The sequence below is a fragment of the Rhinatrema bivittatum genome, chromosome 8 (assembly GCF_901001135.1).
Source record: "Rhinatrema bivittatum chromosome 8, aRhiBiv1.1, whole genome shotgun sequence".
NCBI lineage: Eukaryota > Metazoa > Chordata > Amphibia > Gymnophiona > Rhinatrematidae > Rhinatrema > Rhinatrema bivittatum.
In genome coordinates, this window is record NC_042622.1 from 240724230 (window position 1) to 240737959 (window position 13730).

A 13730-nucleotide genomic window follows, 5' to 3' on the forward strand; every position below is an offset into this window, starting at 1 on the left:
TGACTGTGGCATAGTGTAATTTCTCTGTACATACAATCCTGTGTACATTTCCATTTTACACACACACACACACACACACACACACACACACACATATTTGCACTGTGTGTGTGTGTGTGTATCTCTCTCTCTTGCTTACCCACTGGCCAGCTGTACTTTGTGCAGTGTCTCGGCGACGGGTGATAACACCAGGGAACAGGCGGGCCCATGCAGGCGGCGGAGGCGGAATGCAGCCGTCAGCTTCCTACACACCCTCTGATCCGCGCGCACACACACCGCACACTCACACAGCCATGAAATCTAGGAGAGACAAGCTGAAAATCCCCTCGCTGACGTTAGAGTGAGTATCTCCCGTGCTGTTTGCCGGGGAACGCTGCTTTGGGCTTCTTATGGAATCCTGGTGTCAGAAACCCAGGAGAGGCAGGGAGGTTGGTGGCCGGGCGGGTTACGCACTGGGAGGTGCCCTGCTGAGGACAGAAAAGTGGTCCTTTAGGAAATCCCCTCCCCCCCCCCCCTTTTTTTTTTTCTCTGTGCGATTCGATCGGGGCTAAGGATCGGTGATGGGCAGAGGGGAAGGAGGGGGGAACGCTGGAGGTGAGTGCAGAATGGCATTTCTGCGTGGCTACTTGGGGGTGTGGAAGAGCTGCCGATAAGATGCCAGCTGTAGAGAGATCCCTCTTGGGCGACCGTACCCCCCCCCCCCCCCCAAAGACCCGGACAAACGTGTGTCCGTGGAGCCGGAACCGCGGGAAGCCAGCGGTAACGGCGGCGCTGACTTCTCCTCCCGCTGTGTAGGAGCTGAAGTTGGAGACAAAAAAAAAAATGGGTGTGGGGGAGATGAGCTGCGAAATCCATTTCTTCCTCTTAAAATGATTTCCTGCCCCCGCCTTCCCCCAGGGACGGCCCAGCCGGGGCTCCATCTCCGCAGCACAGACAGATCACTATGGGACCCGCTAGCTGCTGCTTCTGGTTGCTAGGAAACCACACTTGATAGCTTGTAATTATGGAGGAGGGGGGTGGATTTCAGGCCCATTTTAACATGCCTTTTGGGGTTTTTTTTTATTTCTTAGGGCATTGTTATTCAAGTTCAGCACTCTATAATAATTCTTTGCCTGTTATTTCTCTGTGCTGGGTCCCCCCTGCCACGCCTACCTGTGTCTGGGGTCCCCCTCCCTCCCCCGCCCCCATGGATCCCTGTGGGTATCCTTCTAGCTCAGCTCCCCCCCCCCCCCTCATGATTTTCCGTAGGCTCGAAAAGGGGAGGGGGGATGAGAGGGGGGGGGGGAATCCCTTTTCTTTAAAACCGAGCTCTGAGGATTTTGTTGATTTCCACATTCTGGGTTTAATCAAAAGAGGAGCTCAACCAGAAAGAAGATTTTTGTTGCTATAATCTCCCATTATTCTAATTTTTGTAATCAGGCTCTTCTCAGCCTCTGGCACTAGCTGGAATCTTGCAGGGAGATTCGGCTGTGTGGGGGGAGGGAATTTTCTGAGTTTTGTTTTTTGTTTTTTTTTTAGCACGGGGTAAGTCAGCCGGGCATAAGACGACAGACATTATTATGTTGCATAATCCGGTTGCGTATTGACCTGCGATAAATGGAAGGCTCCATGGACACTGGAACCTTTTCCAGGCAATAGGGTCGAGCATGTGGCTCCAGGTCGTAAAGCCAGTCCTGGTTCTTCCCCCAGTGCATCCAGGGACTTGTAGTTTCTGATTTCTCTGAAAAAAAAAAAAGATTCTAAAAGCTGCACTGCCCCCAAAAATGCAGTACATGGATCCTACCCAGGCTCCGACGCCTTTATTATACCAAATCAGTGTTGATGTCCGAAGAAGGGACCTGTGGAGGGCCGGTGCAAAAAATGCCATAGGCGAATCGTCAATCTCGTGCCCTCCGCCTGACAGCTCTGGCACAACATCCCCCTCTCTTGCCATGCCCAGCATCCATCTCTCTCTCTCCTCTCACCCTCTGCCAAGTCCTGCATCCTATTCCTTATACCTGCAGTCCAGCATCTCTCCTCTCTTCTTCTCCCCCCAGTATCATCCCTCTCTCTCTCTCTTTGTTCCCTACCTGCCCAGAATCCCTTCTCTTTCTCCATCCGCCCTACACAACTCCTTCTACCACCTGGCTTTCTCTCTTTTTCCATTCCCCTCTCTCTTGTGGCGCTGTGATTTAAAAGTGGGTAGAGGCAGCGCCTAAAGGTTTCTGGGGAGGTTTGTCATCCCCCCCCAAACATTGGCTAATGGAAGAATCGCCCCTGAACATATGTGGTCTTGAAAACTCATGTCCATTATCATGATTGGACTGTTCTGCTGGTCGAATAACCAAAAGTATCAAGGCCCATCAAGAATGCAAGAAATGTTGGACTGAAGCCCATAGGTGCAATTCATTGGATTTAACAAACAGAACAGGTCCAGATCAGCCTGTCCCTGATGACCTGGAGTCATTTGGTGACCTGACCACCTCCTCCACGGCAACCTGAATAAATTGATCTAGTTCAGGGACACAGAAGAGATGGAGCCCCCACTTGTTCTGTGTCATCCCTGAAGCAAAACAGATACAGGATGCCCTCAAACAGAAGACACTTGGCCGCCACCTAGTGGCTGGGGTCAACCTGCATCCAGAAGATGGGGGGACTCCACAGCCAATCGGGTTTTGAGGATATCCACCATGAATATGCATGAAATAAATTTGCATGTTATGGAGACTCTGCATATGCAAATTTATCTCGTGCATATTCATGGTGGATATCCTGAAACCCCTCATCTCAATGAATATGCATGCGATATATTTGCATACAATAGAATGTATGCAAATATTCATATTCATTGTGGTTGCCCTGAAAACTAGTCCTATTTGTGGCGCTCCTGGACCAGAGTTGCTTTACCCCTATTCAGGGCCAGCGCATCCACTAGGCAAACTAGACGGTCGCTTAGGGCACCAACCAGTAGGGGGTGGCAAAGAACAGCCATGTGGGGCTGTGAGTGGAGCCCATACTGCTTGCGGCCGAGAGCAGTAGAGACTTGGCAACTGCGAGTGGCGCCCATCCAGCTTACAGCTGAAAGAAAAGACTTGGTGGGCTGCAAGCGGATCCCATCACATTCATGGCCAAGAGAAGACTCGGGAACCGCGAGCTTCGTCCATCTTGCTCACGGTTGAGAGAAGCAGACTCAGTAAACCACGAGCAGTGCCTCTGTTTGTGTGTGTTTGAGAGAGAGAGGGAGTGAGAGCGCATGTATGTGTGTGTGAGAAAGGGAACCTCTGTAAGGGTGTGTGTGCCAGAGAGAGAGGGAACCTGTGTGAAGGAGGGGTGTGTGTGCAAGAGACAAAAAGTGTCTGAATGAGGGGTGTAAGAGAGAGACAGAAGGAAGGTGTGTGTCTGAGAAAGAGAGGGGGGGGGCCTTTATGAGGGAATGTGTATGTGACAGAGAGAGAGAGGAGCTTGTATGAGTGTGTGTGTGTGTGAGTAAGAGGGATTGCTTGTGTACGAGAGAGTGATGGTGTTAGTGAGAGGGAGGGAGGCTGTTAAGGGTATGTGTGTGAATGAGACGAGCAATCTAAGTGTGTGTGTGAGAGAAGGGGACTGTCTGAGTGAATAAAGGCATATTGTGAGAGCGAGAGCGCATGTGTGTGGGAGAGCCTGTGTGCATTTGTGTGTGTGAGAAAGAACAAACGTGTATGAAAGAAAGGAGAATATTTGTGTACAACAACCCCCGCTCCCCACCCAATCAACTAATCCATGACAATCTCAGGCATCTGGAAATCAAAAGTTGACTAGGGCGCCTAATATCCTTGCACCGGCCCTGCCCCTATTCTAGGAAAATAAGAACTGTTTTGTCCATGCAACCACTCAGGGGAAAAACCAGGACTGGCTCAGCCTGTGTGCGTTGAGCTGGGTGAGGTGGCAACTCTTCCTGCCATCCAGACCTTATATTACGAGGCTCAGAGTGAAAACCAGGAATTGGGGGGGATCCTATCCTGTAGCAGAGAGGGGATCAGCGCCAGGAGTGGAATGAGCGCCTCAGTCCCTTGATGTGCTGGTCGGAAATGGCATCTGTGTTTAGAGGTCAGCCCTGACTCCTTCAGCTTTTGTCTCTCTGCGGTACCTGCTGCAGCAGTGGGGATTCTGAGTTTCTTGCAGGGGACAGCACCGTCACTCGGTGGATGGAGCTGGATGCCAGCACTGACATAAACTGCCCAGCCGTTACCATTGATATCACCCTGCCTGTTTGTGCTGGATCTGATAGGGGCGAGCCACTGCAAGAGCAAAACAGCTGAAGTATTAAAAACTGACAGGACCTCTTATTAAAAAAGAAATCGTTTGCCAGAATGTAGTTCCAGTATCTCTTAAGAAAGGCCGAGCCTGCGAGGCCACTGATGCCAGTGGGAGTGGGGCTGGTGCAGGTTGTTCCTGAAGACCTGTTGTTCGCCCTAAGGTTTTTGCTTTTGCAGTTCAAGGTCCGACTCCTCCTCCTCCTCCTCCTCCCTGAAACCGAAACGATAATAAAACGGGATTGTAGGGGCGGCCCAGGTGCGTGTGCGGCCACGCTGTCAGGTAGAAAGAGCTACGAGCTCCTGAAGAGAAGGTGTGGGATACAGTTTTTCCACTCCTTCCAAGGCCAGGGGTGATCCTGGCTTTCCAGTGTAATGATTAACGTGCCTAGAAGGCTTCCAGGCAGCACGCTTTTGTGATTACCGCTGCTGTGTTACACTTCCAGAGCTAGCGAGATGCATTTTTCATAGGGGTAGTGACAAAGAAAAGCGCCAAGAGATGGCTAACAAGCCAGGCTTAAAAAGTTAGGGACCCCTTCCTAGCTCAGATAGGGGAGCTTCTCCCTCAGCTCGGCAGCAGCATCCCTGGGGTGGAACCAGAAGGGTTGTAGGTTTTGCGCCCAAGGGGGGTTCCCATCTGGAAAACAGGTAAGGCTCCCTGCACAGTGCTTCAGCTCAGTCCAGCAGCTGCAGGTTGGCCCCAGCCACTAGGTGGCGGCCTAATGTCTTCTATTTGAGGGCCTCCTGTATCTGTTTTGCTTCAGGGATGACACAGAAGATGTGGTCAGATAAGGACAGCAGCAGACATGCCTACCAAAACCCAAATGAGACATCTCGGCACCCTGCTGTAGTTCTGTCCTGGTGATTAAGAATTAATTTGTTTTCATTTTGTCTGCCCTTATCCTGTGTTCAGAGACTATGAGCCTGACTCATCCGATCGCTCTCGTTCTGGGCTACAGGGAACATCCCGGGTGAATCGGATGAAACGCCAGCCTGTCCTCACGCCTAGAGTAGATGCCTTTTTTTTTTCAGGACAGGGAGACCGACTTCCACATAGAGGGACTTGATTTCCTTAAGAAAAGCAGGAAGTGAGTTTCTCTTCTGGAAAAAAAACCCAGTAAAAAGAGGACTGGATCTTACCAGTTGGCATCATGAATTGTGGGCCCCCTTCCCTTCCTGGCTGGCTGAGACCGCAGGATCGGGTTGCCCAGCATCTCGCCTCGGAGTGCGGCAAGCGACCGGTGTGTAGGCAGAAGTATATAGGAAAGAGGGAGCGTGTTGTGTGGTCTGTCCCCGGCCATACCTTCCCAGCTTCCAGCAACCAGCATGACATCCATGACCCTTACCTTTGATATCCAGCGACTCATCCGCCTTCCGGCACAGAGGTGCTATGTTACTCCCACAGTGAGCCCTCCACAGGATAACCCTGCAGGGGTCTGAAGGGCTCCCTTTTCATTGGGTCAAACCCACTGCCGGGCAGCTTCATCGGCTTCCGCAGTTAAGTGAGATCCATTCAGGCCTTCCAGTTTTCTGTCACCGGGCCCGAGAACGTAAAAAAAGGAAAGGGGGGGGGGGGGGGTATTTTTTTAAAATTTGGACTTCTACTTGCTATTCAGTTGGAATAGATTTCAGCAGTGCCTAAGCCGGCAGAAGTGCGTTGGAATTTAAACTGGTGTGGTGCCTCTTGCCTTGCAGTTTGTCTCCTAGTAGCCAGAGTCCTACCCTCCTGAGCCCCTGCAGCCCCTGCAGTCCGAGCAGCCCTTTACTAACACTTCATCCATGGAGGTAAGGCACTGTACCTTTTTCACTAATGTGTCTGTGTAGAGTCTGTCTTCTTCACCATGCCGAACCGCAGGGAGATTTGACTTTCCTGCTGCTACACTTATTATCAGGCTAGCGCGCGCCCAGCCGCCTCTCCTAGGTGTGCAGCTCTGTATTTAAATGAGGGGTCGCGCTAATAAGGAGGCGCTAGGGACAATAGTGCGTCCCTAGTGCCTCCTTATTAGTGCAGAGGTGGCTGCCAGCGGGTTCCGACAGCCGTTGCTCAATGTTACCAGCGTCGGTTTTCGAACCCGCTGACAGCCACAGGTTAGGAAAATGGACGCCGGTAAAACTGATCGTCCGTTTTTCTAACCTGCTGACCAGCGGGCAGATTTTTATTTTTTTTTAATTTTTGGTTCCTCTGACTTAATATTGCTAGGATATTATTTATTTAACACTTTTTATATACCGACATTCATGAAAAAAGATCATATCATATCGGTTTACAGGGAACGAAGTTTTATAACATAACCTTAACTAGGAGGAGCCTAGAAGTTACAATAAAACAGGGGTATGGAACTGGGGAGGAGGAGAGTAGAGGGGACAGATAACTCATTAACTAATTACAACCATATTAAGTCGGAGGGTGTACAGAAAAGCAGTATTTTCTGCTTTTCTGTACGCTTTTCTGAACGTAAAATCTGCGGCTTGGCCACACATTTTATTTTCAGTATCCCGGGGACTGACTAATAGCCTCATCAACATGCATTTGCATGTTATGAGCGCTATTAATTTTGGGGGGGTTGGCTGCGCATTTTTGACGCGCTAAACCCCTTACAGTATAAGGGGTAATAGACACGTGTCGAAAACGCGCGGCCAATTGCGTGTTAAACGGGGCGCTTGGCTGAGCGCACTGTACTGTATCGGCCTGTATGTGTGGGAGAGAAGGGATTGTATGCCTCTGCATTGGTGCTTTTTAGATTGTACTGTGATAAAGTTCAAGTTTATCAGGTTGATATAAAAGGGAGCATAGCTGGTCACAAGTATATTGAGTTAATCCGATAACAGACAAGTTGCAGCTAAGTCCTGTTTGATGTTTTACTTCCATATATATCCCAGTGGATTGACATGGCAACACTAAAATGAAGTTGGATTAGCCGCTCAGATTGGCTGACTCACTGGCAATGTTGCACTGCATGTGACCCATGCCTGACCAAGGAAGGAGTTGAGCCATTGACTGGTGCTAAAGTCTACCTTGACTAGGCATTTCACTCACCGTGGGGAAGTTGGCAACCCTAGGAAATCGGAGCGGCCTCGGAGAGAACTTTCCTTCCGCATCCCCCCATCTTCCCCTCCCTTCCCCTATCTACCCCACCCCCCAGCCCTACCTAAATCCCCCCCCTACCTTTTGTTGTGCAAGTTATGCCTGCTTGAAGCAGGCTTAACTTGCCCGCGCCACCTCGGCATCCCCCGGCACAGGCCGCAGTGCCGGGGGACTCGGGACAGACCCCCGCCCGCCCCCGAACCATCTCCACGCCCCCAGACTGCCGACACGCCCCTGGACACGCCCCCTCCCGCCCCTTTTACGAAGCCCCAGGTCTTGTGCGCCGGCGCGCGAAAGCCCTGCGCGCATAAATCCGGCAGGATTTACGTGCACAGGGCTTTTAAAATCTAGCCCTTTGTTACTTGATATTGCTTGGAGTGGTTGAATGCTGAAGGAACACTGTATTCCGATGTCATAACTGGAAAAGCAATAAAAATTGTTTAAAGGAATTCAATTGTTTTCTTTGGTGCAGATGATGTAGAATTTCTCTTGGAATAGGAAGCACATGATTACATTTTTATTTGAAATAGTTCCTTTCATTTCTCTTTCACCACGCTCTATTCTGGACAGTTTTTCCTCCTAAGTAACTCTGCCCCTGGCTCGCTGCAAAATTCCCACTGTTTTAAGAGGAGGGGCAGTTACTACACTAAAAAAAAACCTTGTTGGGCAGCCTGGATGGACCACTTGAGTCTTTTTTGCCATCATTTGCAATGTTACTATGTGTTGTTTTTTTGGGTTTTTTTTATCAAACATTAATTTTTATATAGAGGTAAAATCAACTCAGCAGTAGAATTGTTCTAATTAGGAACGAGGTAAAGTGTTTTATAGGCCCCCCTCCGGGGGGGAGAGGAGGGTGAATATAAGGGATTAATTAAGGGATTAATGGAACATTATAGCTCGGTACATTAAACCAGTGAATAACTGTCAGTGCTTGCTCTGGTCACTAGGTGGCAGCCAAGTGCATTCTAGCTGAGAGCAGCCTCTGCTCTTGCCCGCCCGTGCGACGGCGGCTGCAGCTTTGATTCTGAGGGTCTGCGTGAGCAACGTGCACAAGCCGGGGCTTCCATCGCTGTTTCTTGAGAGACCAGACACGAAAGAGGGGTTGAGTTAGCCCAAGCTTGAAACTCGTGGGCCTTTTGAAACACGCGCACATTCAGCCTCTTTTTGTGCCCATTAACCATGTTTTCCAACATTAACCATGTTCTCCTCAAAAAAGGTCCTTGCACGCGCCGAGCCTATTTTGCCTAGGCTCGGCGGCATGCACAAGCCCCGGGACGCGTGTAAGTCCCGGGGCTTCGCAAAGGGGGCGTGTCGGGTGGGCGGTGTGAATTTCGGGGCGGGGGAGGGAGGCGTGTCGGGGGCGTGACACCGACCGGGGGCGTGGTCGAGGCCTCCGGACCAGCCCCTGGGTCGGGTGATGGTGCGCCAGCAGCGTGCTGGCGCGCGCAAAGTTACGTCTGCTTCCGGCCGGCGTAACTTTGCCAACAAACAGCCCGATACTGTAAAACCGCGGGAGAGCGGACGAAAGCCCGCTCTCCCGGTGCGAGCGATCCAGTATGCAAATTAGGCGACGCGGTGCAAACGAGGAAAAGGAGGCGCTAGGGACACTAGCGCGTCCCTAGCGCCTCCTTTTGGCCTGGAGCGGCGGCTGTCAGCGGGTTTGACAGCCGACGCTCAATTTTGCCGGCGTCAGTTTTCGAGCCCACTGACAGCCACGGGCTCGGAAACCGGACGCCGGCAAAATTGAGCGTCCGGTTTTCGGCCCAACAGCCGCGGGCCGAATTCAAATTTTTATTTTTATTTTTTTTACTTTTTTTTACTTTTCGGGACCTCCGACTTAATATCGCTATCGCTATGATATTAAGTCGGAGGGTGCACAGAAAAGCAGTTTTTACTGCTTTTCTGTGCACTTTCCTGGCGCCGGAAGAAATTAGCGCCGACCCAAAGGTCGGCGCTAATTTTTTAGAGTAAAATGTGCGGCTTGGCTGCACATTTTACTTACTGTATCCCGCGCGCATACCTAATAGGGCCATCAACATGCATTTGCATGTTGAGGGCGCTATTAGGTGCCGCGGGTGGGCCGCGTGTTTTCCTCCCCTTACTGAATAAGGGGTAAGGGAAAACACGCGTCCAGAGCTAGCTAACAGTGCGCTCCGATGGAGCACACTGTACTGTATCGACCTGAAAGGTAGGGGGAAGGGTTAGATAGGGCCGGGGGGTGGGTTAGGTAGGGGAAGGGAGGGGAAGGTGCGGGGAGTAGAAGGAAAGTTCCCTCCGAGGAGGGAACGGCAGCGCGCGCAGGGCTCGGCGCGCGCAAGTTGCACAAATGTGCACCCCCTTGCGCGCACCGACTCCGGATTTTATAAGATACGCGCGGCTACACGCGTATCTTATAAAATCCGGCGTACTTTTGTTCACGCCTGGTGTGCGAACAAAAGTACGCGCGCGCATAGATTTAGAAAATCTACCACTATGTGCATATCTTTTGAGAAACAAATCAATGCTCGCCCACCCTGAGCCATCAGCAAGATGCCGTCCACTGTTTGGTGGCCGTTGTCATCTGCAGCAGTATGATGAGCAGTAGCTCTCGTGTGGAACTCGACCCCGTATGGCGTGGGTGCTGGGTGCTGGGCTGCCAGATGCCAGCATGGAGCTTTGACATCCTCCGGAGGAGGGAGGCTAGGCACGTCCTGATTGTGAAAGCGCGAGCTGTTCTATCGGGGGCCCAAAAAAAAATTCCAGGAGCCACATGGATCTTGAGGTAGAAATCTCCAGCCACTGTTACAGCTGCTGGCCAAGGAGAAGCTCACAGCACAAGTGGTGTTTTCCTTAAAGCTTCTTCACGTATTTCTGTCTTCAATGTATAAACCACCTACCCTTACAGAAGCTCTTTGGAGTTTTTGTTGAATGTGCATAGCCAGTTGGAAATCCTCAAACCCCCCCCCCCCCCCCCCCTCTTGCTGTTGTGCCCCTTACCCCGCTTCAGCTGACTGCCACAGAAGGGTCAGGAATTTTATATCCGACCGCTGCCTAAAGTTCTGATGCTGGAAACCATTCCAGAGCCCCCACTGCAGGCATCACAAAGAAAGCCATCTAAGAACTCGTCCCATGTCCTCCCTCATCCGGCTGCGAAGGGCGAGGACCCATGAAGAACCTGCGAGAGCAGTTGGAGCCCTGGTTTGTTGCCACATGCAAAGCAGGACTTCTGTGAGGAGCGAAGTCGCATCGTCCTGAAAGGTTGCGTAGTCTTCAAGCTATGTCTCCTCGGCTTGCAGGTGGCACTAGCGTGAGATCTGCTGGCCAGGGATAGATGCTGGACTTGGACGCACCAGCGATGAAACGCCAGACGTCTTGCAAAGCACCACCGTGAGAAAGGTTGCTCATTCGACACAGGGAGGGGTTGGCTGAGCCAGTTCTGGTTTTTGCCCCGTTGCAAGGAGCGAGAGATAATTTTGATGCCTCTAAGAAAAGCAGGGGCTATGTCCTGCATGCATGCAATGGGGCAAAACTGGGACTGGATCAGCCTGGCCCTGAAGTCACAGGGCTTGTTGGCAAAGCTATTGACCACCCGGTTCAAGCTGCAGCTTACTCTGCTATGAGTCACTGAGTGAGGTGGTCCAGATTTTTGGATTTGTTTTGTTTGATTTATTTATTTATTTATTTATTTATATTCCGTCTTTCAGAGTGGATTGCTTTCAGGTCCTGTAGGTATTTCCCTGTCCCCAGAGGGCTCACAACCTAAGATGCCAGAGGGTAAAGCGACGTGCCCCAGCTTCTCTGGTTTGCAGCCCGCTGCTCTAACCTCTAGGCTACGCCTCCACTCCGCTTATTTCTACGTCTTCCTTTTGGAGGCAGTGTACAGGAATTCATCCAGGACTCCCTACAAGACTGAGTGAGAGCAGTGGGAAGTAAACCTGGTTATGTGAGCGATAAAAGGCACCCTCCCCCTCCTCCGGGCCGGATGGCGACTTTGCCACGCTCATGACCTCCCCTGCCCATTGCCAGATACGGAAAGGTGCAATGGCGAGAGAGCTCGGGGCTGTTTGATTAGCAACCGAGCTGCAAAGTCAGAACTCTGTGCTCCAGGCCTTCCCAGATCTGAAGAGCGAACATTGTGGGAAGTCCGTAGTTATTCAAGCACCAAAGCCTCCGGGCAGATGGCAGCTTAATTCAATTCAGCTACCAGAGCTTACATCAGCAAGGCAGCTAGACAGCTGAGCCAGGAGCATCAAAAGATGCAGTCTTCCAGCTCTTATTTGGACTCCCATCCTAAAACTTTCCGGTATACATTTATATTTTTTTTTTACGCCTAATTTCTTTAAAGGCCGATGGGGGAACTGACGGCTTTCCCTAGCGAGGGCAACGCTGCTGGTCTGCTCTTGATTGATGTTGCTGGAGGTACCATGTTGTTCAGTAGGCTCGCACCATTTTGGCGACCTTTTCCTCGCTCGTAAACTTTAGAACCTTTTCTGTGGAAAGCAGTTGCAGTAAAGTCCCTGTGGGGGAGGGGAGGTCTCTGCATTTAAGTATTCGTTTGGTATTCTTAATTCAGGAGGTGTCACATGCTGCAGAACCTTCTGAATCTTTCTGTAACGGGCACGGGGTGGGATGGACAAGCTGGGAAAACGTTTTTCGCAAAAGCCACCTGCCTTGTACCGCGTCGGGCCTTCTCACAAATGCGTTTTGTTCCGTGCGAAGCGTGAAAACGTAGTTCCAGCACAGCTTCAGAGGCCTAAGAAACTCCTTGGAGTAAGGGGCTTCGGTGCCCTTGGGAGAAACGCCTCGTCACAGGTTTACCATGAGTTTGCATCCTGTTCCCATTGCCCTCGCAGTAGAAGATCACAAAAGATAGTGCTCCTGGGTTACTGGCCAGAGACCTTGGACTATCGATTCACCCTTTTCATGGCCCGGGCTTATATCTTGTTATGACTCAGTCCTGTCTTTCATTTTTGTCGCACTTCTGTAGAAAAACATTTACAGCCTCAGAATGGCCGCAGCCTCTCTAGTTGGTAATCTCCTGTTGAGTCCTGGGTTCGGCCATCCGTGCTGTATTCATGCTTCCCATGTATCAGGGTGTGGCCTGCAGGAGGCTGTGAAGATCAGCACACAGCTCCCTTTCTTTCCTGTCCCAGGATTCACCAAGATTCATCATGAGGCTGGGAGCAGCTGAGCAGGCAGGGCGCATCTCCTAAACTTTTTACAGTGCGACAGCCCCAGGACTTAAACCAAAATCAAGATCCAAAAAGATGGCATGGAATAATTTTGTGATTTTTATTTTCCTTAATTTTCTTTAACTGGCACTGAATTGTCGATGCCCCCGGCTATGCTATTACTCTTGCCCAAAAGTAAAGACAGCCCAGATCCTCAGCAGATGGAAGAATGACTTGACTGTACAACTGCTATGATAAATTATTTAGGGTGGCTACTGGCTACCTTCCGTGGCAACAAACACACTGAGCTGAAAATCAAACAACAAAAAAAACCCCAGCGCAGTCCAAAGGAGCCATGAACATTATTTTGAGTTTGCTTGCTGGTCATCCATTGTTATGGGCAAGCAACTCTTTTATTATCTGAGGGGGGCGGAGGGTGGAGGGAAGTGTTATGTGGACATTACAGTTACATACCAATAGGCGGCACAATGCGCATCTCAAAACTTCCTGCATTGACTCTGTTCCAGTGATGCACATTAAAGCAGGGATGCTTAATTTTATAATTAATTAATTTAGCTGGGGGGAGGATTTAATCCCCCTGCTTGGTCAATGGTGGTTACATCATCCTGTACCCAGTAGGGGCCTGGGTGTAACACCCCTCTTCCCCCCCTCCACCACCCAGGTCCTCGGTCTCAGGCGAAAAGGCCCAGAAGAGACCAAAATGGCCTCAGCTCATGACTCAGATGCTGTTCTTGGATCTTAGCTGAAAAGAGGGCCGAGAAACAATTGCAGCTCCGGTGTGCTTCTTGCTTGCCCAGCTTTAGTCAAAGCTAAACGCTCTTACCTCTCCGCTCAAGGAATCCGGCCAGATCTTTCTCACCCCTATTATTCTGTCCTCACTGCCCGTCAAACTGCATTTAACTATACGGACAGCTAAACACTCATTCAGCGTCATACACAAAACCTTAATTAAAAGTAGAAACTGGAAAACACAGGAGGATAAAGTGGAGACAAGCACACCTGGATCAAAGTCTCTGAACTCTATCACAGGTGAATGGAGGCCTTCTTTGACTGCTTGGCTGAATCAGGTGAAAAATCAATGCTTTCTGTGGAGCAAATTTTACAATCTGTGTCACGATACACACATTATTATTATTATTACAATCAGGGCCGGTGGAAGCACTAGGCGAATTAGGCGATCGCCTAGGGCGCCTAGCATTAGGG

At 50.6% G+C, this 13730-nt stretch overlaps 1 protein-coding gene across 1 annotated transcript in view; it reads left to right on the top strand.

The window, feature by feature from the left end:
• Positions 1–293: 293 nt before the first annotated feature.
• Positions 294–13730, top strand: part of MAST3 (microtubule associated serine/threonine kinase 3) — a 248094-nt gene continuing 234657 nt past the window's right edge. The window contains exons 1-2 of the mRNA XM_029614319.1: positions 294–340; positions 5967–6056. Of these exons, the coding sequence (XP_029470179.1) occupies positions 294–340; positions 5967–6056 (137 nt within the window). The remainder of the gene's footprint in view (positions 341–5966; positions 6057–13730) is intronic.